General features: G+C 45.8%; 2 protein-coding genes across 3 annotated transcripts; both read right to left on the reverse strand.

Moving 5' to 3' along the window:
* Positions 1–10: 10 nt before the first annotated feature.
* Positions 11–15,215, reverse strand: UBE2Z (ubiquitin conjugating enzyme E2 Z). The gene is made up of 7 exons (XM_055407617.2): positions 14,772–15,215; positions 12,591–12,663; positions 10,515–10,702; positions 8,115–8,226; positions 5,725–5,837; positions 4,862–4,952; positions 11–2,047 (listed from the first exon to the last, which is right to left on the reverse strand). The coding sequence occupies exons 1-7, from the start codon at positions 15,092–15,094 to the stop codon at positions 1,877–1,879; spliced, it is 1,071 nt and encodes a 356-aa protein (XP_055263592.1). The 5' UTR covers positions 15,095–15,215; the 3' UTR covers positions 11–1,876.
* Positions 15,216–22,720: 7,505 nt separating this feature from the next.
* On the reverse strand, positions 22,721–25,463 carry ATP5MC1 (ATP synthase membrane subunit c locus 1). Of its 2 annotated transcripts, none has more exons than XM_055407619.2 (5): positions 25,324–25,463; positions 24,766–24,814; positions 23,810–23,887; positions 23,243–23,421; positions 22,721–22,942 (listed from the first exon to the last, which is right to left on the reverse strand). In XM_055407619.2, the coding sequence occupies exons 2-5, from the start codon at positions 24,802–24,804 to the stop codon at positions 22,828–22,830; spliced, it is 411 nt and encodes a 136-aa protein (XP_055263594.1). In that variant the 5' UTR covers positions 24,805–24,814; positions 25,324–25,463; the 3' UTR covers positions 22,721–22,827. The 2 variants fall into 2 exon arrangements, with proteins under 2 accessions (XP_055263594.1, XP_055263595.1); XM_055407620.2 differs by having other exon boundaries at positions 25,394–25,457.
* Positions 25,464–25,814: the final 351 nt, after the last annotated feature.

Below are 25,814 nucleotides of genomic sequence, written 5' to 3' on the forward strand. Positions count from 1 at the left end.
CGCTTCCTCCTTCTGCCAAAACAAACTTTATTGCACCAAAAAGGAAAAAAAAAAAATTCATTTATGTACAGTCAGATATAAAGACATCTCTTTGACTCCTGTGCATATATTTCCTCAAGATTTAGGGCATAAAAGTCAGGCTGGTATGCCAGACACGTTCTGCCCATGGCAGGGCCAAGGAGGATTGTCACTTGAAAGTGGGAACACTTAAATGGATGACAGACAACACTGGACCAACAGACCAAGGGCATTCTTCTAAGCCCTAGCTCTGGGAATGGAAGAGGGGAAATTGGAAGCAGGGTCCCTTTTTGAGTCTCCTTGTGAAGAGACCCAGCCTTTAGGTACAAAGCTAAACCTCCATCCCCTAAGCCCACTTACTGTCCAGTTTTTCTTCCTGCCCTCCCAAGTAGGACATTCTCCTTTGTGCCCACCCTCCCACCCCTGGGAGGTCCCATGATCCACAAGGCAGAGGCCTCCCTAGCAGCGGGCAGAGCAGGTACGAATTACCATTATCCTCCCCTTTACATGTGGCTGGATACTGACTGAGACCCTGTGTCATGTGGCTCACTATTAGCCCACTGGGAGCCCTAACAGTAAGAATCTGGAAAGTACAGGAGAACACATCAAAACAGGGAAGGATGGGTTCCCTTGATGCCCAGTATCATAGGGCACCTAAAGCACATTTTTCTGAGCCAACCAGCTGAAGGATCACTGCAGCTAAATACAGATAAGAGAAACAACACAGCCAGGGAAACATCCATCAGTCAGTGACAGCAGATGGAGGTGCAGTGGGGTAGAGGGGAGCAGTCTCAGAGTCCCAGCCCCCGTCCCCTTTGCCACTGGCTACCCTAGTTCCCACAACTCCCTGGGCTTTGAAGTGAGGAGGTGGGACTACAGGCTGAAGTGAAAATACACAAGGACAGCCAAACAAAATACAATAGGACTAGCATCAGCCTCCTCTTTGTATCCCACCCCCAGGAGAAATACCCTAGCTGTGACTAGTATTTATGAAAAATCTGTTAAAGAGACTATTCTATGTAGTGGCTCTAACCCCATACACATAGCAGCTGCTTGTGCTGGGGAATTTTTGAATCAGTGATTGTGGGAACAAATGGCATTTTCAGCTTCTTATGGTGCCTGTGAAGGCTTTACCACGACCTTGGTTCAGTCCCAGTCACATTTACCTTCTGTCTTAAATCTAAAATGGGTGAGGGGATGGGGGACAGAGGAGAAAGGTGCTCAGGTGCTAGGTAAAGCTTACTCATCAGCAGCCTAGACTCCACCACTGTTCCTTCTCTTTGGTCTGTCTAGAACAGTGACTATAAATTAGGAAAAACTTTTTACGCTGGCCCATGGGAAATAATGGGGGTAGAGGCAGGGAGGAAAAGGGCACTGGGGAGCCCTGCTTCAAGACTGCAGACAGACAGACAGACAACCACCCAGACTGCTGAAGTGTCACAGACAGCCCCCCACCCCAAGCTCCCTTCCAGATATCCCCATAAATCTTTTGGGAACACTCCCTCTAGGAATTTCGATTTCCGTCTCCCACCTGTCCCTAAGGAGCTGGCCCTGTGGAGAGGTGTGTTGGTTTTGTTTTTTTTTTTGCCAGAGGCCCTCGCCCTAGGTGCTTCTGCATAGGTACCTTGGCCCCTGATTTGGGATGAACACAGTCCCAGATGCTCGAAAGCCAAGGAGGGCAGATCAGAAACAGCCTCCCCTCTCCCACACCCTGGGATCCGAGCTTGCTTGGTTCTTGCCATCTTGCAGGATGACGTCACATTTGGAGGGAGATACACAGTGCCTCTCCATCCCTGGGGTGGGGGAAAGGGACTTTGCTGGGACTCTCGAGTTGGGGGAGGGGAGAGGGGAGCAGGGTCTAAACCCTCAGGCTCCCATGCAGGTCTGTCTCTGTCCCAGATGAGCTGCTATCAGAGTCCATTTCGGCGTTCTCATTATGGAGCCTCTCCAGCACTTTCTGACGAATCAGTCCCAGGCGCATCAAGAGGGACTGGTAGTCAAAGTGGCCCCGTTTCTCTCCAAAAGGGTCCTGTGGGGGAAAGGAGACAATCGGGAAGGAAGATTCAAGTCTGGGTGGCTCACCCTAGAGACAGCTTTAGGCCCACATGAAGTACACGCTCAACTACTGAGCATGGGGACAGAGGAAGGCATAGTACAGAGATTCCCAATAGCAGACATCATCCTTGTTTAAGAATACTGTGGCACGTTCAACAATCAGACAGGTCTGGCTTGAGCTAACATTAAAATGTGCTTGTATTCCCCAAAAGCAAGTCAACATGCAAAAGGGGGACACATTAACAGGGAGAGACGGAAGAGAAATTCAAGACAAGGACTGGAATCAAGTATGGTGATGTTTTCAATTAACCTCATACAAACTATGAGAGGTTCTCTGTGGCTTAGATGGTAGAGTCCACCTGTAATGCAGGAGACCTAGGTTCGCTCTCTGGGTCGGAAGATCCCCTGGAGAAGGAAATTGCAACCCACTCCAGTATTCTTGTTTGGGAAATCCCATGGACAGAAAAGCCTGGTGGGCTACAGTCCATGGGGGTCGCAAAGAATCAGACATGACTGAGTGACTAACACTTCACTTTCATACAAAATATACAAGGGAAAAACTGTCCTTCATTCCCTATACTCAAAAGGGAAATTTACTTTTCTAAGATCACGGAGAACTCAGGAATTCTGACTTCTGGATAAGCACCTGCCCTCCTCCCCAGGGATCAGTCACCACATTCCTGTCCAGATTTTTGGGCATCACTCCAGTCCTTGTCCAGAGAAGGAAATGGCACCCCACTCCAGTACCCTTACCTGGAGAATCCCATGGACGGAGAAGCCTGGTAGGCTGCAGTCCATGGGGTTGTGAAGTGTTTGACACAACTGCGCGACTTCACTTTCGCTTTTCACTTTCCACTTTCACACATTGGAGAAGGAAATGGCAACCCACTCCAGTGTTCTTGCCTGGAGAATCCCAGGGACAGCAGAGCCTGGTGGGCTGCCATTTTTGGGGTCGCACAGAGTTGGACACGACTAAAGCAACTTAGCAGCAGCAGCAGCCAGTCCTCGTCATTTGAGATCAAAGATCACTGAACATCATGTGGAAAGGGGATAACTGTCCTTAAAGTATCAAAAATAACTATGGGTGGGGTGGAGGAATAAAAGGAATATAAATATATATAAATTATAATATAAATATATAAAAATATAAATATAAATTAATTCCATAAAAAAGGAATTAAAAATGCTAAATAGGGATTATGGCAACAACATAACTTGGGCCACGGTTTACACAAGTGGAGACCTCTTTCCTTTGCAGTTACAAAAAAGTACATGAGCCTCCCTCACATAATGTCTGCTTCTCCCACATAATCTCCTGTCACACTTCTGCACACACATCACCCTCATAATCAGGGCCAGTGGATGTAAAGCACAGTCTCGAGACTACAGCTTGCACTTTCCACGTGTGAGGGTTATAGTCCCCAGAGGCTGAACTTCACACTTACTCTGGAGCTGTCAATTTCTCAAATCTTCCTTTCATCACTGGCTCCATTTCGACCCACTCTCCTCTTCCCCAGATGCTGATTTTTCTGCCCTTCCCTCATCAGAAATTGTTTTTCCTTCACAGACTGAGTATTAGAAATACTGCTGCTGCTGCTGCTAAGTCACTTCAGTCGTGTCTGACTCTGTGTGACCCCATAGACGGAAGCCCACCAGGCTCCCCTGTCCCTGGGATTCTCCAGGCAAGAACACTGGAGTGGGTTGCCATTTCCTTCTCCAATGTGTGAAAGTGGAAAGTGAAAAGTGAAAGTGAAGTCGCTCAGTCGTGTCCGACCCTTAGCGACCCCACGGACTGCAGCCTACCAGGCTCCTCCATCCATGGGATTTTCTAGGCAATAGTACTGGAGTGGCTTGCCATTGCCTTCTCCGAGAAATACTGCTAGACACCAGCAAAGAGAATTCCTGATGGGGAACAAGCTACAGCATGTAGCGTCCTCAATGTACTCTTAGAAAAGTTTCAGGGAACAAGTCAACCTTGAACTTGCCCTGTCTTCTGAGTTTAAATGGGGCAGGTAGAGAGGAAGTCCTTGAAGAAATATAGGGAAACTACCATCTCTGAGGAGCACCTGAGGAAACAGGACATTTACTCCCATGGCTCGTGGTGTTGGGTGTGTGGAAACAGACCAAAAAGAACTGGAAAAAACCTGATGACATCTTAGTCACTTAGCCAAGTCACCACTTTTCAATAGCAAGTAAAGGGTCCAAAAGACACAGGACTGGTCCTTCAGGACAGGAGGATTCTCAATCTATTGCTTATATTTGAGTCTATTTACAATTTAGTTTAATAAGAACCTCTTCATTTAAACAAACCTGAATTCTGCATTCTTACTGGAAGCAGAAGCACATTTCTGGTAGAGAATGAACAACTGGTTACCATCCTTGTAACAGGAATCTTTCAACAATAGTAACTGCACACTCAATGTTTCCCTAAGCATTCTTTCTCTTGGCACCCCTCTGAACAGGGATGAAATCCCAATAATTGACTCTCTAATCCCTAAATTCTGAGAAGGCTGATATTCTTAGTTTGAATGGACTGCTGACCAAGATTGGAAGGAGTTCCAGGATAGAAAGTAGAATGATTCAGATTCTACTCATGAGCACCTATTTTATGCTAGGAACCAAGAACTAACCCCAGATGGCTTCACTCTCTTTGGGTTTCAGTGACTCAAATGCATTAGGTTCCTTTTGGTTCTGAATGCTATGACAGATGTGGACGTCATCCTTGTGGGGGGGTTTAAATGGTCTGTTGTAAGGTCTCTGGAGCTAGCAGCAGAGGCTCTGTTGTTACCTGCATAGTCTGGCCTTGAAGGTGCAGGCGATCTTTGCAGGCCACCTCATAGAAGTCATAATACTCCAGGAAGGACTTCTCCATCACCCCTCTGGAAAACAAGCAGAGAAGTTTAAGTTAGGCACAAGAGAGTAAGGTACCACCGCTTCACCATCTAACTTTAATGCCAAATTAAGCAGCTAGAGTTCCCATGACCAGATTTGGTTTCCTACGAAGATCTTTGAATGGAAAATAGAGAAAGTAACCACTGACTGCCCATGGTTTATTTCCCTTAGATTTTAAGGATTTTAAAATGGGAGTGACTGTTAATACTGATCACCTGAACCCCAACTTCAACTCATGACTTGCTCAATCGTTTTCCAGAGGCCATCCCTAATTCCAAACCTTATTCAAAATTCTCCCAGATACACCTGACACATTGTACATGAACCCTGTATCAACTTAAAAAAAAGAAAAGTAGCCCCTTTAAATCTTAGAAAAGCTTGTTTCATTAACTCTTTGTTCACCTAGTTGTAACACCTAGAAGCAGACACTAAGAAATGGGTTTATTATGAAGTGCTCTACACCTCATTTGGCTGTGTACAGTCATAGACCTTTACCTTGTCCAGGTTCTCATCAATCAAGGGCTCCCTGAGGGCATAGACTACATCTTTCCCATCAGGCCTGGCATTCTCCCAAAACTGAGAGGCTCTCTGAACTTCCTCTTAGATAACCCTTTGGTCACTTGCTCTTTAAAGGCATGAACCACATCTTTCCTTTTTATCTCCCTCTGGTGCCCAACACTGGACTTTGCCCTAAAGGTACAAACAAGCTAAATCTCCAAAAGGAATACCAAGTATCAAGTGGGCTCTCTTTACACATACCTTAATGGTTCAGGGCAGGGACACTTTCCTTCCATCATATCACAGACTGCCACTCTGATGGTCTCATGCCGAATACATTCATTATAATTTTTGCTGTCTCCTGGATGTCTCTCCTATAATGTGACAGATAGCACAGTATCCAAGTATAAAATTCAAGTAAAAAGAAAACCGAATGGGAAGAGACTTTAGATTAGTATACGGTATATGAGCCAAGCAAATTAACTATGAGGATACCTTTCCCACTACATGGCAGACACGAAGAGCAACTAAGGACTTGAGACCGCTCACCTCTCCCCAAGCATACCAACACCCATCCTCTGCTATGGATCATTTGACTACAAGCAGCAAACCAGATGCATCAAATTGCCCTAAGCTTGAAATGAACAGCCTTGCAGAAAGGATTAAGTGGGAAATAACCATATGTAAGAATAATGGTGGGACAAAAAGTTATAAATGATGCTAGGAGTCTCAACCTGAAAAACCTACAGATAGCAGGATGCTTCCTGGTTAACTCCTTTACATGCCTGTTGGTGCCACCATCATTGAATCAACTATTATCTATCAGATGTAGAACTCGAAATTTTCAAAAGAAAAACTCCAAACTTGGTTTAGAGAGCTGATATGAAAATGTGAGAGCATGGTGTCCCAACCTTTAACCCTTCCCTTGTTGCCCTCTCCTATCACCATCTATCAATAAGAGCCTCGGCCCTGATCAAAACATAAAATGAACAGGAAAGGTAAACGTGCTTTCAGCCTACCATCTCAGTTCCCAATGTGCAGCTGAGCAGAATCACAAGGGCAATGTGGGATACTGTAAACTTTTTGAGGAAAACAAGAGTATTCAACACTTGTGAAAACTCCATGCTATTACCTTGAGGTAGCAGTTCAGTTTTAATATTGACCTGGATTACATTCCTGTTGATGACATACTGTTTTTGTGAAGCTGGATTTTCAGTCTCTACTTTGATAAACTGCAAGGAACAGAAATAAGGGTGGTGGCTCTGATCTGATTCCATGATTTTAAAAGTTGTGTGACACTCAGTAGGTGTACTCATCCTATTATAAAGTCAGTGTAGTCATCTGAGAAGGAAGTAAGTGATCTGGACCTAACTACTTAACAAAGGAAGAGTCTGGCATTTCTTTCTGCCTGGGAAATTGAAAAACCACCAAGACAAGAGGGTTCGGTGAACCAAGAATGTTTGGTAGACTTAAGAATAAAAGTCACGTGTCTTGAAAGTGACATGGGCTTCCTAGTGGCGCTAGTGGTAAAGAACCTGCCTGCCAATGCAGGAGAAATGAGAGATGCAGGTTTGATCTGTAGGTTGGGAAGATCCCCTGGAGGAGGGCACAGCAACCCACTTCAGTCTTGCCTGGAGAATCCCATGAACAGAGGAGTCTGGCAGGCTACAGTCCACCAGGTTGCAAAGAGTTGGACATGACTGAAGCGACTTAGCATTCATGGCTTGAATTTCCAAACAATAAGCTCCTTGGCTAGCCAATGGGGTCCATTTCCATTTCTACTACTCCTGAAACTGCATTCACTATATGTTTGAAAGGATGGCTTAGGGAATAATTTTTGTTCATTTTTAGAGGGTATTTCCCTTTGTTTAGGTCTGCAGAGGAATCATCAACACTAATGTTATCTCAAATAGTTCCAAAATGAATTAAGCTGTTTTAATCACCTAAACTGAATTATTATCCTTTGAGATATCAGTGCAATTCTTTTCCTGTGCTCACGAGTAACCCTGGGAGGGTCTCTGGAACAATGTAAAACTTCGGGCTCCTGGGACTATATCCTGATCTGTGCATCCTTGTGAAAGTTAACTAACTTCTCTGAGTCACAATTACCTCAGCTGAAAACAGGGATAACATTTATTTTGCAGAGATAGTATGAGGATGAAATGAGAAGTCAAACATGAGTTTCCTCCACCTTTTCTTTGGCAGCACTGACTAAAATATTCTTGCCCTAGCCAACAACTGTTCCTTTGGCTCTGTAGGTAACAGTACTTCAGGACTCCAGAAGAAAGTCTGGCTCAGTAGCAGTCTCTTGGGAGCAACTTAAAGGGATACTGGAGAATGGAGGCATACAGAAGAACCTACTGGCTGCAACCTTCCAAACAAGACGTGGAAATCAATTTCCAAATGACTCCACTGACTTCCACAAGGTAGATTAATCCAAGTCAATGGAAATAACTTGATAATGTAATTTAGTAAGAAAAAAAATGTTATTATTAAGGCACACACATGCTAGTTCCAACACTGACAAGTTTTAGTACACTGGACTGAGCCAGGTCAAAAACAAAACAAAAACCCTCAAGCAGATCTTTCAGATCTTTTAAAACCCTATATTCAATATTCTACACTGCAGAGCTGGGCCCACCTGACCTTACCTGCTCAAAGCCAGGTTCGTTGTGATAGGGGTTCTCGGTCATCAGGGATTGGATGGAGATGAGCACAGAAGAGATGCTCTGGGCTGGGCTCCAGGCAGGGCCGGTCCACGTACTGCAAAACACAGCAGAGGGGAGGGAAGCATGTGAGGCAGAGAGAGACGGGAAAGGCCACACAGAAAGACCAGTGTACAAGTACCCTGGGGCCTGGCAGCACCATCGTAAGTGACTCACTTTCTCCTTCACTATGAATTCTCTGGAATTTCCCAGCCTCCATCTCCTCTCATTCACCAGAAATCAGTCAACTGACTAATCCTCTTATCAAGTGGCACAAAAGAGGGTAAAGCAAGCATGGTAACTTTGAAGGGATTTTCTCAGGGCTAGGAGAGAAACAGTAGACCGGGGAGGTTCCCTTCATCAAAATGAAAGAAATAAGGTAAGAAAACAACTCCAAAGACAGTCTAAATGTTCACCTCTATGGATCTCAAAGGGCTTGCTATTTATGGGTGGTGATGGAGTCAGAGAGGAGAGAAGTTGAGCACAGAGGCAGAGAAGGGAGTGAAGTCATCTGGTTAGAGGCCATGTGGTGGGACTGACGACTGGGGATCCAGTCTCTATCAAGCCCTCAAAGATTGTCAAATTCTCTGAAGACTACATAACTCTGACAAAGGACAGAAAGGAAATAAAGGGCATTCCCAGAGCGTGGAGGATTTGAAAATAATACATGAATAACATCTTCAACAACAGAGAAACACCAAAATTACTACTCTTTCATAAATCTGATGGAATGTTGGGAGGAGGAGGGAAGCTTGGACATAAAGACATTTATGTTTTAGCTCAATTAATAGAAGAGATGGCACCTGAGCTGGAAGCTGAACATAACCTAAAACAGTACTGGCTTGTTCAAGTTAACTGGCTACTTCCTTCTCCCTGCTAGTCTTGAGAAAAGGCCAGTAAGTGATGAGGAATAACAACTTCCTCAGAGCTCACTCTTCAGTGCCTCTCAGTTTCTCTTCTCAGCTTTGCTCCCCCAGGAACCCTAGACATCACACTCTTTGAAGCTTCTAGTATGTGGGAACTGAAGTCAACAGGGTAAACTTTCAATGTAAATCAGCCCAATATTTTTTATAGTTAAGGAGGAAAGGAGTGACGGTGATAAAAGTGAATAGACAACTAAGTATGCACGGGAATATTCTCCTCTGATTCTTGACGGCAAATGTTCAAATTCAGAGTAGCTTCTTTTCCTTTCCACCCAATACTTGTGTCACTTTTACTCCACACCGTCTTACTTCCCCTGTTTCTACTGTGAGCTAATGTTTACTCAAAATAGTTTTATACTGGCCTAATGAAGGAAAACTTAATACAAAAACATGTTCAAGAACAGCTTCCATACAGAAGCAACTAAATCTCCTTACCACTATGGGACACACATATCACCATTTTTCCAGCACAGACAATTCTCTACCCTAATGAGATAAAGGACTTCTTTAAAGACAATCTCCTTTAAAGGACTTTCTCATTGCCACAATCATGGAACATCTGAGAGCAACAGGGATAAGGAGAAGTTTGTTTCAGCTACCTTTTCCCTACAAACCTTAAAAGTATTGGACTGGACAGGAAGAAAGAGAACAGTATCATCAGTCTGGGCAACTTTCTTAACTTCAGTTTTTACTTGTTCTCTGACTCAGGGTAATTCAGATCACACTAAAAAGACCAATCCAGAATATGCTAGAAGATATTTTCTTTCTGAATTTTTAACCCCCAAAGGTGGTTAAAAGGGAATGGATGAGAACTACATGAAGCAAAATCTTGGCATCACCTAGAAACAAAAACGTACTTGAAATTTGTTTCGTATCTGATATGATTTCCAATCTGACATTTTTCATTCAGTTGTTAAAATAATCATCACCACCACCACTTCCTCCAAAGCCAATCATGCGAAACTCAGAAATAAGACATTCACACCCTTGAATGGCACAGGATCTGCAGCCTTTCTCAACCTGCTCAGGAAAGAATTAAGCCCTGATGCCCTAAAGTAGTGGTTCTCCAACAGTCTGCACCAGAATCACCTGGAGAACCTGGAAGACACACTGCTGGCCCTACCCTGAGCTTTTGAGACAGTAAGTCTAGGGTGGGGCCCAGATCCTGTGTGGCTATAAATTCCCAGGTGCTACTGCTGCTCGGGGTGAACCACTTCACTAAGGCATCCACTGTACATCACAAATTCTGTTTTGTGCATCTAGAATGATACTAATCAAGTACCATCCGGGGAAGAATTGAGGAAACAGTCATTCCAATTATTTTCCATGTTCTGTGATCAGATGAGAAACCCTGGTTGATAAAGGCTGGCCTAGAGTAGTATTTGCTGACAACCAACTTGGCCACTTAGGAGTCTCCTCTTACCCTAGAATACTCAAGCAGACTTTCCCATTGCGGTAGAAGTTGGGGTTAAACCTCACTGTGTTATTGCCCGTTGTCATCAGTTTGACCCGAGGTGGGTGGATGGGATAGTCGGGCGGACACCGAAACACGAACAGGAAGAAACCCCCTTCATAAGGAGTGTCAAATGGGCCTGTGATCAATGCATGAATCTGCAAAATAAAACCCCATCTCAAAATTGTGAGGTGATGTCCCATCCCAAACCCTCCTGACTTCCACTTGCTACCCACACCAGAAGCAGGACCTTCATCTGAATCCATATTCCATATCCTCACCATGCAGAATCAATGGCCTGTGCTCACTCACACTAATAAATATTTTTAGAATTTTAAGAAACCCTACTACAGTGAGTGGAGTGGCATCTTACTCAGGGGTTACATTCTAGAGCCCAGGGTGAACACTGGATCTAGCCAAAAATCACCCTTGAGTGTTCCTTAAAGCATGTTTTCCGTTTGGACTTTCCTGATCAGCATTTTATATAACAAATGAATAGAACACCAACGTGCAAAATATAACACACACCTGTAAAATATTATGCTAGCAATGTTTAATTTTAAGAAATCAATACTTTTTTTTTAAACTGAGTACGAATATTTGGATTTGCCTAGGTTAAACATGTGCACGATGCAACTCCACCCTCCAGTTATGTAGCACAAAGTGGGGGTAGATGAACAGAAAAGAGGAAAGGGATTGGAGGCCACGACAACAGTGCCAATCACAGGACAGAGCTGAGGTCTGTGATGGGGGCCTATGGTATCTGTTTCCTCTGTAGAGGATCAAACGTACTGTAGAGGATGTGGCTCAGGCAGCATCCAGCTGTGTGAAAGATACAAAGAAAAACGGGGAAACTCAGGGTCCACTCGGAGCCACAGACTATCCCCAGAACTTTCCCCAACACCATAGGTTAAGTAATAATAATAATAAAAATCAGCACTTAGACCTGAATTCTCTTCCTCCGGCTGTGATTATCAAACAAATTTCTCTTCTCCAAGGGAGGAAAACCTTAACTGACTCAGTTATATTTCTTCATCTGCAAAGGCTCCGAGGCACTTAAGTCTGCTCAGAATTTAAACAGCAAGAGGGAAAAGAACCTGCAATCCAATGCCTCCATCTATAGTCCCCACCTTGTCCTGGTGGCATCCTTTGTTATCTTTTAGCCTTCAGTTCTTTGGAATAACAAGCTCAAATGGTATCAACATGACATCAACTCTGGGATCCCAGGGACTAGTATATAACACTGATACTTGACTAAGGACAAGACGTCCCAGGAAAAAATTTCCAACCACATAAAAAGGAAAATCTCAATCTAAAGGGAAACCTATTTAAAACAAAAGAGACACACAAAAAAAACACCAAATCTGAATTTTTACTGTAAGAAACATGATACTATGAGGCATTTTCATTTAAACAAGAAATCCAATTTCTTCCTAATATCAGTTTAAGTGAAAATTCATCTCTAAGGTAGAGTAATCAGTGACAGAGAAGTCTAGGTAACTATGCCAGAAGAATTTAAGCTTTCTCTGTGCTTGTGTGTGGACAAGACAGAAATGGTCTTTGGGGTGGAAGGGATATTCAAAAGGATCAGTAAGGACAGGAGCCTAAACAAGGCCCTGCAACCACAAACACTGTTCACTCAAGCTTGCCCCATCCCCAACCATCTTTTCATCTGATTTATAGCACCACACTTAAAGGTCAAGAATGGCAGGACAGGGGAAAATTTGGATAGTACAGTAGGATGTCCATATAATTTATCACCCAAACTGGAGCATTTCTGAGAGTGAAAGAGAGCCCTATTAATAGTTAGGCTTGGACAACGGGCATAAACTGGGCTTTTCTAAGCCAACTAGAATCCTTTGGCACCCCAAAAACAACCTGTTCAAGGCTCTGCTCCACCTGACTGTGTGACCTTGGGCAAGCCACTTATTCTCTTGCAGTTTTGATTTATTCATCTATGTAATCAAAGATGTGAACTGGATAATCTCTTTTAGGCTCTTCCAACTTTATGGCCCCAATTTCCCCAAACCCCACCAAGGTACATACCTTTGTCATGTCAACAGTATCAGGTACAACGAACATTCCTGGAGGAGGCTCCTTATAAATGGACATGATATCCCTGTATAACACCAAGAGGAAGTGGGAAGGGAGTGAGGGAGAGGAGGAAAAAAGGGGAATCCCTTGTGCAGGACAACTGTTGTCACCTCAGTGAGGCCAGGGTTCGAGAAGGTGGTGCTTGGTACCACAAATGTTTGCACTGTCTTGTTGGCTGAGAAATCTCAGCTGAGGGAGTACTTGTCAGGCAAGCAGAGAGCAAATTATCATCAAAGGGGCATTGTTTCCTGAGGAGGAGGGTAGTGGGGGGGGCAGGAGGAATCAGAGATCACAATGGCATCAGATGTCACCCTGGAAAAGCCACATCCCATTTACTCTCACTTCCTCCCACATGGCACTTCATTCACTCCCCACCTCCGAGATTCCCAGGTACTACTCCTGAATGCTAAATGAAGACTTTTCAGTTACTAGGAAGGCTTAATCACATCCATTAAAAATCTAATTCTATAAACCACAAGTAGACCTTTGTTGGCATGTGGATTATATGAAGCAAGTGAGCTAACACGAAGCAATAATGGCCTTCTTGCCCAGGAGACTAATAGGGTACAAATGTCTTCAGGATGGGGAAGGGATCCTGTGAAATTGCTGAGAATCGCACATGTGGAAGAGGACACGTAACCATTACTATATAAGATGAGAAAACTTCTAGGTCATAGCTCATCAACTAGAATGGGTCAGTTGTGAGCAAGGGTCTACAGAAGTATGTCCTAGTTGGAAAGTTTAGGGACTTGCTATGGAAATGAGTTTGAGCAAGCTCCTGGAGTTGGTGACAGACAGGGAAACCTGGCGTGCTGCAGTCTATGGGGTCGCAAAGAGTCAGGACATGAGTGAGTGACTGGACTGAACTGAACTGAGGAGACATAGGGACATTAAAAGTGCAAATAAGCAACAGAGTAAAGGGAAAGAAGTATTGGCAACACTGAGAGGTATGTTAGGACTGGAAGGCTGAAAATGGCCAAAGGGGTACAAGAGTTGAGGAGTGCTGAATTTAAGTTAGTGGTGGCAACCTCGATGGAGTTGGCAAACTGTGTCAGGCACTGGGCCAGGTACTTTACACACAGTATGCTGTTTAATTTTCAGAACAATTTGTAGGTAGAAACATCTGAAGGAACTTGGAATGTGGGGAATGTGATTACCTAGATGAGGGTGACTGTGATGGGGGCATGGGGAGAGAATCTGGTTGTCAGCAAACAGGTTTCAGGATTGACAGTAGCTAAAAAGCATTCCCTTTTCCTCTGTGATAGGTACTATACGCTAAGCAATTTCGCAAAAACATTATCTATTAAATGATATGATCTAAGACCAGTCATCCAAGAAATAAGCACAGAAGGGACCTGGACCTTTGTCCCTATATTTGAATTGGGTATATTGGCTTCAGAAAGTAAACCACATGACTCAGGGGAAAGACTACAGAAAACAAAGTCTTGAGTGGGATATTACAAGCCAAAGTGAGACTAGGGGTGGGGGAGGAGTGTGAAGGAAGCTTGAGTTCCTGGAACAGGTGTGAGAGCAGTTTTGGGATTCTAGAAAAGTGGTTCAAGGGAAGGCTGCGGGCATACGGGGGAAGAGACCTAGACTTGGGGAGGGGACTCCGAGGAGGGGGTTTGAGGAGGCCGGGAAGAAAAGCCAGGCTGGTCTGGAGTCTCAGGGCAAAGCAAGCTGTGTGTGTATTACAAACGGGGCACGGGAGGAGACGACGCAGGGGACCGCTGGGTGGGGCCTCCCGGCAGCATCTAGCAAGCCTGGGGTGGGGAAGAGGGGAGTAAGGTGGTGCAGAGGGCGGGAGCCGCTGTTACTGAAGCGCGAAAGGGTCGGGTTTCGGGCGGGAGGTCGGGTGGTGGGGGGAGGGTGTCCGGACTGGAGACCAAGGGCTCAAGAGAGGTTACTGAGGGGCGGGGTCGGACCTGGAGGGGCTCGGTGCTTGTGGGGCGGGGGGGAAAGAGGACTTGGATCCCGAAGCTCCAGGTAAGCAAGACGTGGGCCTTGGAGTTGGGCCACCGCGAGGGCAGTGCGGAGGCAGCGGGGGTGAGGGGTGGTAGTGGGGAAAGGTGGGGGCGCGGGGAAGGTCGAGTCCCGGAGCTCGGGGCTGGGGGAGGAAAAACCCCGGCTCACCGCTTGATCCGGAGTAGACACTGCGGCGCGGTTCGCTCGCCGTCCCAGTCGGAGCTGAGTGTGGGGTCCCAGTGGCTAAGGAGCGCGGCCCCGTGGGCAGCGGCCGAGGGCGGGAGCCCCGGCAGCGGAGCCAGGCCGCTCCCCGGCCCCCCGGCCCCGCCCGCCGCCGCCGCCGCCGCCCACACATCCGGCAGGAAAGGCGGCCCGAACCCGCCGCCGCTGCCGCTAACACCAACAACACCGGTAACGCCGCTTGCCCCAGGGCCCGCCGCCCCGGCGCCTGCTGTCGCCGTCGCCGCCTCTTCGGTCGGACTCTCCGCCATCGCTCCTTCGCTTCCGGGACTGCTAGGCAGCACGTCCGCCGACCAGAGCGGCCGCTGCTCCCTCCCGCTCCTGCACCACCGAGAGCCGGGCCAGAGTGTCCCCACCCTCCGCTTCCCCGGCCCGGGCGGCGCTGGCTCCGCCCGCCCCCTCCCAGAGCAGCGAGAGGCGCTCTGCAAGAGCGTCCACCCACAGTCCTCCAGAGAGGGTGGGGGTCGGAGCTCGCCGGGCAAGAGTGTGTACTGGGCCTGCGCGGACCCCGCGCTTTGAGAGAGTAGGTTCTGAGGCCGGTTGGAACTCCTAGGTGTGGTTGTGTGTACAAGTCCAAAGAATATTTTATTTTCAAGCGTTGAAAGGGGAAGAGAGGGGGACCATTTACCGCATTTAGGAACGCGACCCTCAAACCTGCGCAAGGGGGAGGATTGAGGCTCCAGCTTCTTTGTGAGGAGTTGACTCGCTTAGTGCCCTTCCTGTCCGAAAGTCTGTGTGATTTATCCTTCCTGCACCCTCACTCACGGAGGCAGGCTGCCATTGCCCCCTGCCTGCAACACAAGTAAGAGGAAGGAAGGAATCAGAAACTGCGAGTGGAAAAAACTACCTCGTTTTAGAATTTATTCGATGTATATTTATGAAGGGCCTGCTAAATGCCAGGCACTTTTCCTAGGCGTTGCCATAGGGATACTGAAACAGACCTAGAGAAGCTTGGTTAAAAAAAAAAATCAAGCCTCCTGACTCCACTCTCAGCATTTCTTCCCACAAGTCTTTGAATATGCAGGAATTAAGAGGATGTGAGTTTAAATCCTGAAAGGATTTCTCAGGACTTTATTGAGATATGTAAGCTGAAAAAACACTATGGGCTAAGGAACACAAGCTATCAAGAAAAAAAAAAGCCTTCCCTTTTCTCCCTAGCAAGAGTACAGGGTCGTAATCTAACACTCCCGTCGGGACCTGGGGCAGCACTGAGCAACCAAACATACTGATATTTCTGCAGGAAAGCATATGAATATTCATACTAGTTGGGTAATTTATGAATATTCATACTAAAACAAATAGCTTCACTTTATATTTTTGCCGCCAAATTTGTTTTTATGAATTTTCGCAGTTTTATGAATTTTCCAATAAGGGACTGTGGAGTTGAATGATAATAGCCAGCATTTATTGGGAATTAAAATATTGTGTTAACATTTATTGAGTAAAAAAAAAAAAGAAAAAAAAAACCCACATTTTTTGAGTGCCTAATATGTGCCAAGGGCTTTATATACTTTGTCTTGTTTATTCCTTTCAACAAACCTGTGAAGAGAGTATTGTTATTAGTCCCTTCTGATAGGTGGCATATTGTTACAGCTTGGAACTCTCTCACACTATCACATTGTACCTTGTACTAATTATGGTACATAAAGGTACAACTAATTTGATACCTGTTGCTTCCTACTCCCCACCCCTGTTTCTTGGGACTTTAGATCATGTATTATCTATGAATCTAGCAGGGGCTCTGTCATAAACTTAGGTACTTAACATGAAGCAAAATGAATTGATACACTACACAGATTTCATGTTTTGTTGGTGTAGTGTTTTACCTCTCTATAATAACAATGCCCAAATATCTGTGAAAGGATTCTCAAGAAACTGGTAACATTGGTTTTCTCTTGATGGTTTGGTTGCAACATATATACATACGTACACACACATATTCACACACTTGTACCTTTTATTATGTGCTGTGCATCTGTTGCCTATTCAAAGCATACATTTCATTTGTTTTTCAAGGATTCCAGAATTTTTCTTGGTTATTACTTAGTAAGATGATCAAAAGTCAACTCACAGTGTAACCTCACATAAAGAAAAACACTACTCCCTAGCTTCTCCAGGGCTGCAGACTGCAGAGGCCCATGGGTGAGCGTCTCTTCCCTCTCACCCTCAGTGAGTCTTGTTTTCAAGTATAAGGTCCATTAGCAATGGGACAATGACCGAAAACACAATCTTAGAGAAGAATGAGGTTCAACCTTTTGATCTGTACCACTCTGCAAATATCCTCTTTGAGCCAATTTCTGCATCCATAGAATGGTGATAATTATTACCTCTCAGGGTTTTTCTGAAGATTAAGTGTGGCACTTTTAGCTGTGTTTTGCAAAGTGTAAGCATTGTCTAAATGGCAACCCACTCCAGTACTCTTGCCTGGAAAATCCCATGGACGGAGGAGCCTGGTAGGCTGCAGTCCATGGGATCGCTAAGAGTCAGACACGACTGAGCGACTTCACTTTCACTTTTCACTTTTCTGCATTGGAGAAGGAAATGGCAACATACTCCAGTGTTCTTGCCTGGAGAATCCCAGGGACAGGAGAGCCTGGTAGGCTGCCGTCTATGGTATCACACAAGAGTTGGACATGACTGAAGCGACTTAGCAGCAGCAAGCATTGTCTAAATAGTTGGCACCTCACTTGCCCATGTACCTTTTCTGAGCCTGTGCTCATAATTTTATCTACCTGGAATACTCTTTCCCTTCATTAGGGAAAATCCTAATTATTTAAACTCTCTAAGCTTCTATTCCTCATCAGTAATCTTGATAAAGTAATAGCAGCTATAAAGAAGAGATAATGTGATAACGAATGTACACAATACCTGGCCAGAGTAAGTGTTCAGTAATTATTAATTCTTATTATTATTCTTACTCATTGTCAAGGCTGGCTGTAATATTACTTTCTCTGCCAAGCTTTAACACCCCCAGGCATATTATTAATATTATTATTAATTAGCCTTTTAAAATGACTCCATCCTCTGAAGTAACTCAGATTTTTGTTATAGCACATACTGCTTTTTATTTTAGTGGTTTTGTTACTCATCTGTCTAGTTACTGCATATGACATTCTCTGGGATGTAAGCATGGAGTAACCTTCATCTCCAGGACTTGACAGTCCGTGAAGAAATGGTGAACAGAATGGAAATTAAGACATGGTAGCCAGTTGCCCTTCCCATTACCATGGATCTTTAAGATTTCACTTCCTTTTCCTCAGAAATGCCTGTTTTCTTTCCAAAGGGCCGGCCAGCCTTGTACAAAGAATCATCAACTCGAGGCCTGAAGGGCTGCAGTTGCTTAAAGGACCAGCTCACTAACTCACAAGGCAACTCCAGAAGGCCTATAAACTGGGAAGAAGGACCAGGGAGAGGCTAGCAGGACTTTGTGAACTGGCATTGCTTGGTCCAGTGCTACTTTTTTCAAGGCAATACCTGGCGCTTTTCCCTGGCAGCTTGGCCAGAGGGCAAGAGTGCTTTCTGGAGCCAGTCCCATGGCCTCTGGGGATAGATGACACAACCAAGCAGTCTCCCTGGGAGAACTGGGAGATGGGAACTTGGATCCAAGCCTCTCTCCTCCCCAGCACACTGGACTGCACTGAGCCATCTCTTAGTGCAGCAGTTTGGTAGCACCTTACTCGTGGCAACCTGGCAAGCACTCTTCCCCAGGACAGAGGCCAGCAAGTACCCTGGAGTTCAGGTCACTGCTGTGCCTCAGCCCTCTCTAAATAGATACATCTAGATACATCGTGAAGATGGTCCTTCCCCAAGGTCCTGTGTCCCAGTGCTGTCTAGAGTGCCTCTCCTCCCCAGGGCCTAGCCTTTTGTCTTTTGTTTTGTCTAGGGTGCCAGGTACAGATGAAGAACTCCCACCCAGGTTGGAAATTGGGGACTAAATGGGAAAATCAGAACTTGGACTGGGTATCTTGAGACTGCTGATTATAAGTAATAATAGCTATATTAAATTTTTTAAAGAATATATGTATTGTGTTATTACACATATCAATACATCTTTATATTACATATATTAATACTGTACATGTATATTAAAAATCTGTACATGTATATGTTACATGCATTATCATTTGCATATGAGTGATAGTTGCTTAGTCGCGTCCAACTCTTTGTGACCCCCTGGACTGTAGCCTGCCGGGTTGCCATTTCCTTCTGCAAAAGGTCATATTCTTGACATCTTAATAAAGGTCTTTGTAGATTCCTTCTAGAGGCCAGTGTTAGTCACTCAGTCCTGTTCGACTCTTTGCGACCCCATGGTGTGTCCATGGAATTCTCCAGGCAACTGGGATTGCCTGGGTTGCCATTCCCTTCTCCAGGGAACCTTCCCAACCCAGGGACTGAACCCAGGTCTCCTGCATTGCAGGCAGATTCTTTGCCATCTGAGCCACCAGGGAAACCCAATATTTTCCTGTATTATCTTTGTGGTTTGTTGTCACAACCACCATGAATTGTTCTCTCCCCCATTTAGAGCCGAGAAAATGAAGGCTCAGGAGAGAAAATTAACTTCATAGGAAATGACAGGGCTGAGATTTGCACTCCCTTCTAACTCGCAAGTCCATGCTCTTTGCCACCATGCTTAAGACAGTGGTTACTCAATATCATGACTCCTCTGAGCATATAATGAAAACAAAGGACCCTCTCCCAAGAACAATGTACCCCTGTCTCCACTCATATTTTGCAGTAAGCAAAATGATCCTACCCATGGGCCACAGACCTTAGATAAAGAACCTCAATTGTAATGGATTATTTGCCCGGCTTGGGCTAGGAGCACATTGTCTCTTGACTCTAAGGTTCCATGGGCTCACGAACCAATCCTGCTGCTTTGGATCTGAAACCCCAGCAGTTTCAAAACTGATTGGAACCCATGATGAAAGGAAATTCTTATCAGCACCTTGGGAAAAAATAGGTTCCCGGAACTTCACAGGAAGGAAAAGGCAACCATCTTCCCTAAGGGCTGCTCCTGGGTTACTGCGCGAGGGCAGTGCCCTGGCAAGGATACCAGCCTGATATCCCAAAGGTTACTGCAGTCCATTTGCAAACAGCATTACCAGTTGTTCAGTTGCTCCCCTGATGATACCTGAGCTACCGTTTCAACCTCAGTCTGGTTCCTTCTCTTTGGCCCTGAAATTCCTGGGCTCTGCTTTAGGTTCTATCACTGGGTTGCTGTGGACAGTCTTGAGTTACATAAGGGGAAGAGGCTAAGAGGCCAAGCAGCAGATTATGGTAGACCAATAGTTCTCAACTGGAAGTGATTTTGTCCCCTAACTAGAAGACATTTGTCAATATCTGACATTTCGCAGTTGGCTGTCACAATCGGGGAAGGGATGGTTGCCACTGGCATCTAGTGGGTAGAGACTAAGGATGTTGCTAAACATCTTCATACAATGAATTATCTGACCTCAAATGTGCCAGGTGAGCAAACCTGTGGGAGAAGACCATGATTACTGAATGTTAGGTGGTCTAGGATTAAAACCGTTGGCCTGCTATATGACCTTGAGCATGTCACTGACCTTAGATGAGTCAACACAGTGATTAGAATACAGGTTCTGGAGTTTGAATCCCAGCTTTACTAACCAGCTGTATGACCTTCATAGGATTCCTTACCTCTGTGCCTCCCTCATTTTCCTTACCAATAGAGCGACTTATTTCCTAGGGATGTTAAAGTTATTAATTGAAAATGCTTAACACCATGCCTGTCATGCTATGTCTAACCTAGACAGCATATTAAAAAGCAGACATTACTTTGCCGACAAAGGTCCATCTAGTCAAAGCTATGGTTTTTCCAGTGGTCATGTATGGATGTGAGGGGTGGACTATAAAGAAAGCTGAGTCCCGAAGAATTGATGCTTTTGAACTGTGGTGTTGGAAAAGATTCTTGAGAGTCCCCTGGACTGCAAGGAGATTAAACCAGTTCATCCTAAAGGAGATCAGTCCTGAATATTCATTGGAAAGACTGATGCTGAAGCTGAAACTCCAATTCGTTGGCCACCTGATGCAAAGAACTAACTCCTTGGAAAAGATCCTGATGCTGGGAAGGACTGAAGGCAGGAGGAGAAGGGGACGACAGAGGATGAGATGGTTGGATGGCATCACCAACTTGATGGATGAGTTTGAGTAAGCTCTGGGAGTTGGTGATGGACAGGGAAGCCTGGCATGCTGCAGTCCATGGGGTTGCAGAGTCAAGACACGAGTGACCGACTAAACTGATGCCTGTCACGAAGCTTCCCTGATGGCTCAGATGGTAAAGAATCTGCCTGCAATACAAGAGACCCAAATTTGATCCCTGGGTGGGGAAGATCCCCTGGAGAAGGAAATGGCAACCCACTCTAGTATTCTTGCCTGGAGAATTCCATGGACAGAGGAGCCTGGTGGGGCTACAGTCCACGGAGTCATAAAGTCGGACATGACTGAGCGACTAACACACACATTTATGCCTGTCATGCAAGTGCCCAAATGTTAGCTGTTTTTATTACAACCAACACTTGCTTCCTTGCTTTCCCTCTTCTTCAGCACATAGCTTGCCTACCCACAGAGCCAATAATTTGTGGCACTGTTCAGTATTGTTTCCACTGTTGGTTTTCAGCATTCCCCAAAACTCCTAGGAGAATGCTTAACACCTAAATACCTGCATGACTGTATTTAATAAATTGCATGTAAATTGAATTCATTCTTGATTCACATTTTTGATTTTTTGGTGTTTTAACCTTTGCTAGGGGTCGCTATGGGTCGGACACGACTGAGCGACTTCGCTTTCACTTTTCACTTTCACACACTGGAGAAGGAAATGGCAACCCATTCCAGTGTTCTTGCATGGAGAATCCCAGGGACGGGGGAGCCTGCTCACCCCGCACTGCTGCTAAGTCACTTCAGTCGTGTCTGACTCTGTGTGACCCCATAGACGGAAGCCCACCAGGCTCCCCCGTCCCCGGGATTATCCAGGCAAGAACACTGGAGTGGGTTGCCATTTCCTTCTCCAATGTGTGAAAGTGAAAAGTGAAAGTGAAGTCGCACAGTCGTGTCTGACCCTTAGCGACCCCAGGGACTGCAGCCTACCAGGCTCCTCCATCCATGGGATTTTCTAGGCAAGAGTACTGGAGTGGCTTGCCATTCACCCCACACTGGCTCCTGCCAAAAACATCCTTTTCATCTCTAGCAGAGCTAAGATTTTAAATTCTCAGGAACACAGACCATGTCCCTCATCAGCTTTATTCAAGAACATTTAGGCACTCTAAATGTTCTAACTGAGAATGAAAATGAAACTTACAGTGGAGCCAAATGCTGGCAGAAGGAGGCCCACCTCTAACATGCTATTCAACTTCTTTAGGACAGTTTCCCTGTCTGTGCCACCTTAATTGTGTGGCCAAGATGAAAACAGATGGGACAACACAGCATATAAAGGCTTAGGCTGGCCTGAGCAGGGAATCCCTAATTCTGCCACTTAGCAGCTCTGAGATGATGAACAAATTATTTTGTTTCCCTAAGCCTCAGTTCCCTCATTTGCAAAACAGGTATAATCACTGTACTTATAATTCATGGGGTTGCTGAGATAACAAATGCAAGACACTCTGTAAAGAGCTTGGTACAAATTAAGCCCTTCAAAAATGTTACATATTATTACACTAAATTTGAAAAAAGCACCAATCATCATTAGACAAATCCATGTTCTCTCCTCTGGGAGATGTTATTACAGTCATGGCAGTGCTACTTCTCAGCCCTGAGGAGTTTTAACCACCAATGGCTGCCCCAATCCCACTTCCTTGTCTCACCTTTCTATTAATATATGAAGGCCCTCCCCAAGGGCAAAGGACTGAAGCATTGGCATATGAGTTTAAAGAAACATTGTGTTTAATGGTAAAAGTCAGCACACTCCAGCACCGGGCATGGCCTGGAGTTGAAGCAGCAGGGGTGGATATGTGACTTCCACGCAGCCTCACATGGCGAAGAGGATGAGGAAGGCGACCATCAAGCAGAAGAGCCCCATAGCCTCAGACAGGGCAAAGCCCAGAATGGCATAGGAGAAGAGCTGCTGCTTCAGAGACGGGTTCCTGTCAGGCACAGAGACAGGGAAAGAAAAGGGTGAGGGCATGTGTCATGGGTGGTGGTGGAAGACTCAAGTGGTTTAGGTGAATGGGGAGTGCTGAATGGGAGAGGGCCCAGCTTACATATATCCTGGGGACTGAACAGGCAAGCAGTGTATCAACATGGTAAGTTTTAAGTGAGCCAAGTTGGAAACATTTAAATTCTGAGAAAATAGGATGTAGATGAAATCAGTGCAAAGCTCGAAGGATCTTTTGCTGAAGGTGGAATTTACTGTAGGAGATGCTCTAGACCACCCTGGACCTTACCTGGCATAGCCAATAATCAAGCTGCCAAACACTGTTCCAATGCCGGCCCCTGAACCAGCCACACCAACTGTGGCAGCCCCAGCACCAATAAACTTGGCCGCTGTGTCAATGTCCCGAGAGACAACACTGGTCTGGAATTCCCGCCGGGCCACCTGCAGTGGGCCACTGCTGTGGGAAGGCTAGAAGGAGCGGGAGAGAGAGGGAAGTAGGGAAGGAGAGAGAAAGAGATAGTGAGGCTCAAGGACAGGTGGTTGACTCCGCCCCTCACCCCACCCACCTGAGCTCGGAAATTGTTGGAAGGCTGCTTAGCAAGTACAGAATGCTCAGACTGCAGGGTGTGATTAGAATTAGTCTTAGGGTCCACTTGCAGACAGGGCTAGGGAAATGTCATTAAAACTCAATTTCAGTTTTCCAAGTTTCACCTACAATGCTCACTTTGCGGGTACTTAGAACTATTAAAGCACCCCAGATTCTCTGACTGTCCTCCCACTTTGCCTTAAAGGCAATTGCACAAACTTAAAGGAACCTAGTCTGGGGACATTCTTAAGAGGGTCCATTCTCCTTTACCTGTACAGATGGGATCTCTGGCCTACTCAGGAAGGAGGCGGACACAGGCCTGATCAGACCCCTGGTACAAGAGCGGATCTATAAAATCAGAAACACACATTCCTCCAAATCAGGCAAGAAGACAAAAAACCCCTCTAACTGCTGAGCTTCTGTCAAAAAAGATTACAAATATTATAAATAAAACACGTCCAAGGTATTTCAAGGTCAATCAATGCATTATTGTTTCTGTCAGACATGGCTGCACCAGAGACCCTGGTGCAGTCAGCAGTGGCAATCTTTCCGTTTAAAACTGGGTAACAAAGTTCACTTCTATGAGCACAGTCCTTAATCAGTATCCCAGAATGGAAAAACAAACCAACAACAACAAACCCACACTAACATCAAATCAAGTACAGGAAGGGTTTGTATCCAGACCACCAAAGGAATCAGAAGGGGAAAATCTTATTTTGCTAAAAATGTAGTCACTGTTACACACCCTGAATGGAGTGGGCCAGTAAGCCTGGAGAGGCTCCTGAAACAGTCACCTAAGCAGAGACTCCTATAACAAAGCTTTCTTGAGCTATTTTAAGAAATATAATGTGGCAGTTCTCAAACTTGGTTGAACATTATAATCACCAGTTCTAAAAAAAAATACAGATGCATGGATTTCATCCCCATAGGGTGCAGCCTGGGCATCAAGATTTTTCAAAGCTCCCCATATGATTCCAACGTGTAGCCAAGGTTGAGAATCACTGTTTCAGAGGGCAATCTTGCTGTGGGCAAGCTAGATCCAGACTCTGACCACATTCCCAAGCCAAGATAGCTTGGTTTACATGCACAAATAATCAGGGGTTAACTGCATCCATCTTACTGTTTCGCTAAAGGAGCAACATCATCAGGATGCAAGCTCCTCTCAGTTCATTCATTAAACACGAATGGCTCCCACACCTGGTGCTGCAGAGCACCCAGCAGCTTACCAGAGCAGGAGAAATGAGTAGTGCCCCGGTGGTCTGCATTTTTTTCAGTCTGCAGAGGGGGAAAAAAAAAAAAAATCCATTGACAGCCTGGTTGTTTGCTTACAGTTGCGACCTTCGGTCGTCCCCTTCACCCGCCCTTTCTCCCTGGACCACGCTCTTCCTCGAACCATGCCCCAGCTGAGAACATTAGAGGTCAGAGGGACAGCGCAAACTCCCGTTCCACCACTTTCAGCGCGACAGGTCTGTAAAGAAAGGTCATGGAGACTGGAAGTAAAAGAAGGCCGGAGCCCAGCAGGGAAATGATGCTCAAAGAGGATGATCTCCGGGACAGTCTGGGGAGGCAGGAACTAGACAGATGCCGTTCAGGGTCCTGCCCATTTCAAACAGCAGTCCACCGCCCGCCTCAGCTGGGACAGTTAATCGCTCATTACCGTCGGTAATTAAGATTAATTGTTAAGGTAACAGATACCCATCGCTTTCCCCGGCCCTACGGACAAATGCCCCTCCACACAACCCAGTCACATCCTTGCCGACTGCTGGCTTTCGGCTTCAAGTCACCTGTACTCCCACTGCCCTGCTGCCCCTGCTCAGACCACAGCGCTCGCCCGGCTCAAGGTGACTGACTCACGTCCCGGCTTTAGCTGTAGGACTCGGCACACTGCTCCCGGACCCACGTGTCCCGGGGTTCCCCAACTCTCATTGGCCGCAACCCCCCCGCGCCTTCATTGGTTAACATCCTTTAGTCCTCCTTTCTTATTGGTCTTTCGCAACTTCTTTCTCTCTCTCCACAGGAGCTTCGTGGCAGTTCCCGCCTCCATGAGGGCAAAGGCGGGGTTTTCCTCCGAGATCTGGCTTCCGATTGGCCGATTTCTGAAGTGCTCGACCATAGAGTCTGCCGGACTAAGAGGTTCCGTAACTTTCCCCACAAAATGGCGGCCAAGGTGGAAAGCTGAAGAAAAAGGCACGGGAGAGAGACCGGACGGCTTACGCAGACAGACACATGACCTTGGACCTTAGCTTTCATTCGAGCGCTCGGGCCCTGAGGCGCG

The sequence above is a fragment of the Moschus berezovskii genome, chromosome 20 (assembly GCF_049115385.1).
Source record: "Moschus berezovskii isolate FMDL1 chromosome 20, NW_MosBer_1.0, whole genome shotgun sequence".
In the NCBI taxonomy this organism is placed as follows: domain Eukaryota; kingdom Metazoa; phylum Chordata; class Mammalia; order Artiodactyla; family Moschidae; genus Moschus; species Moschus berezovskii.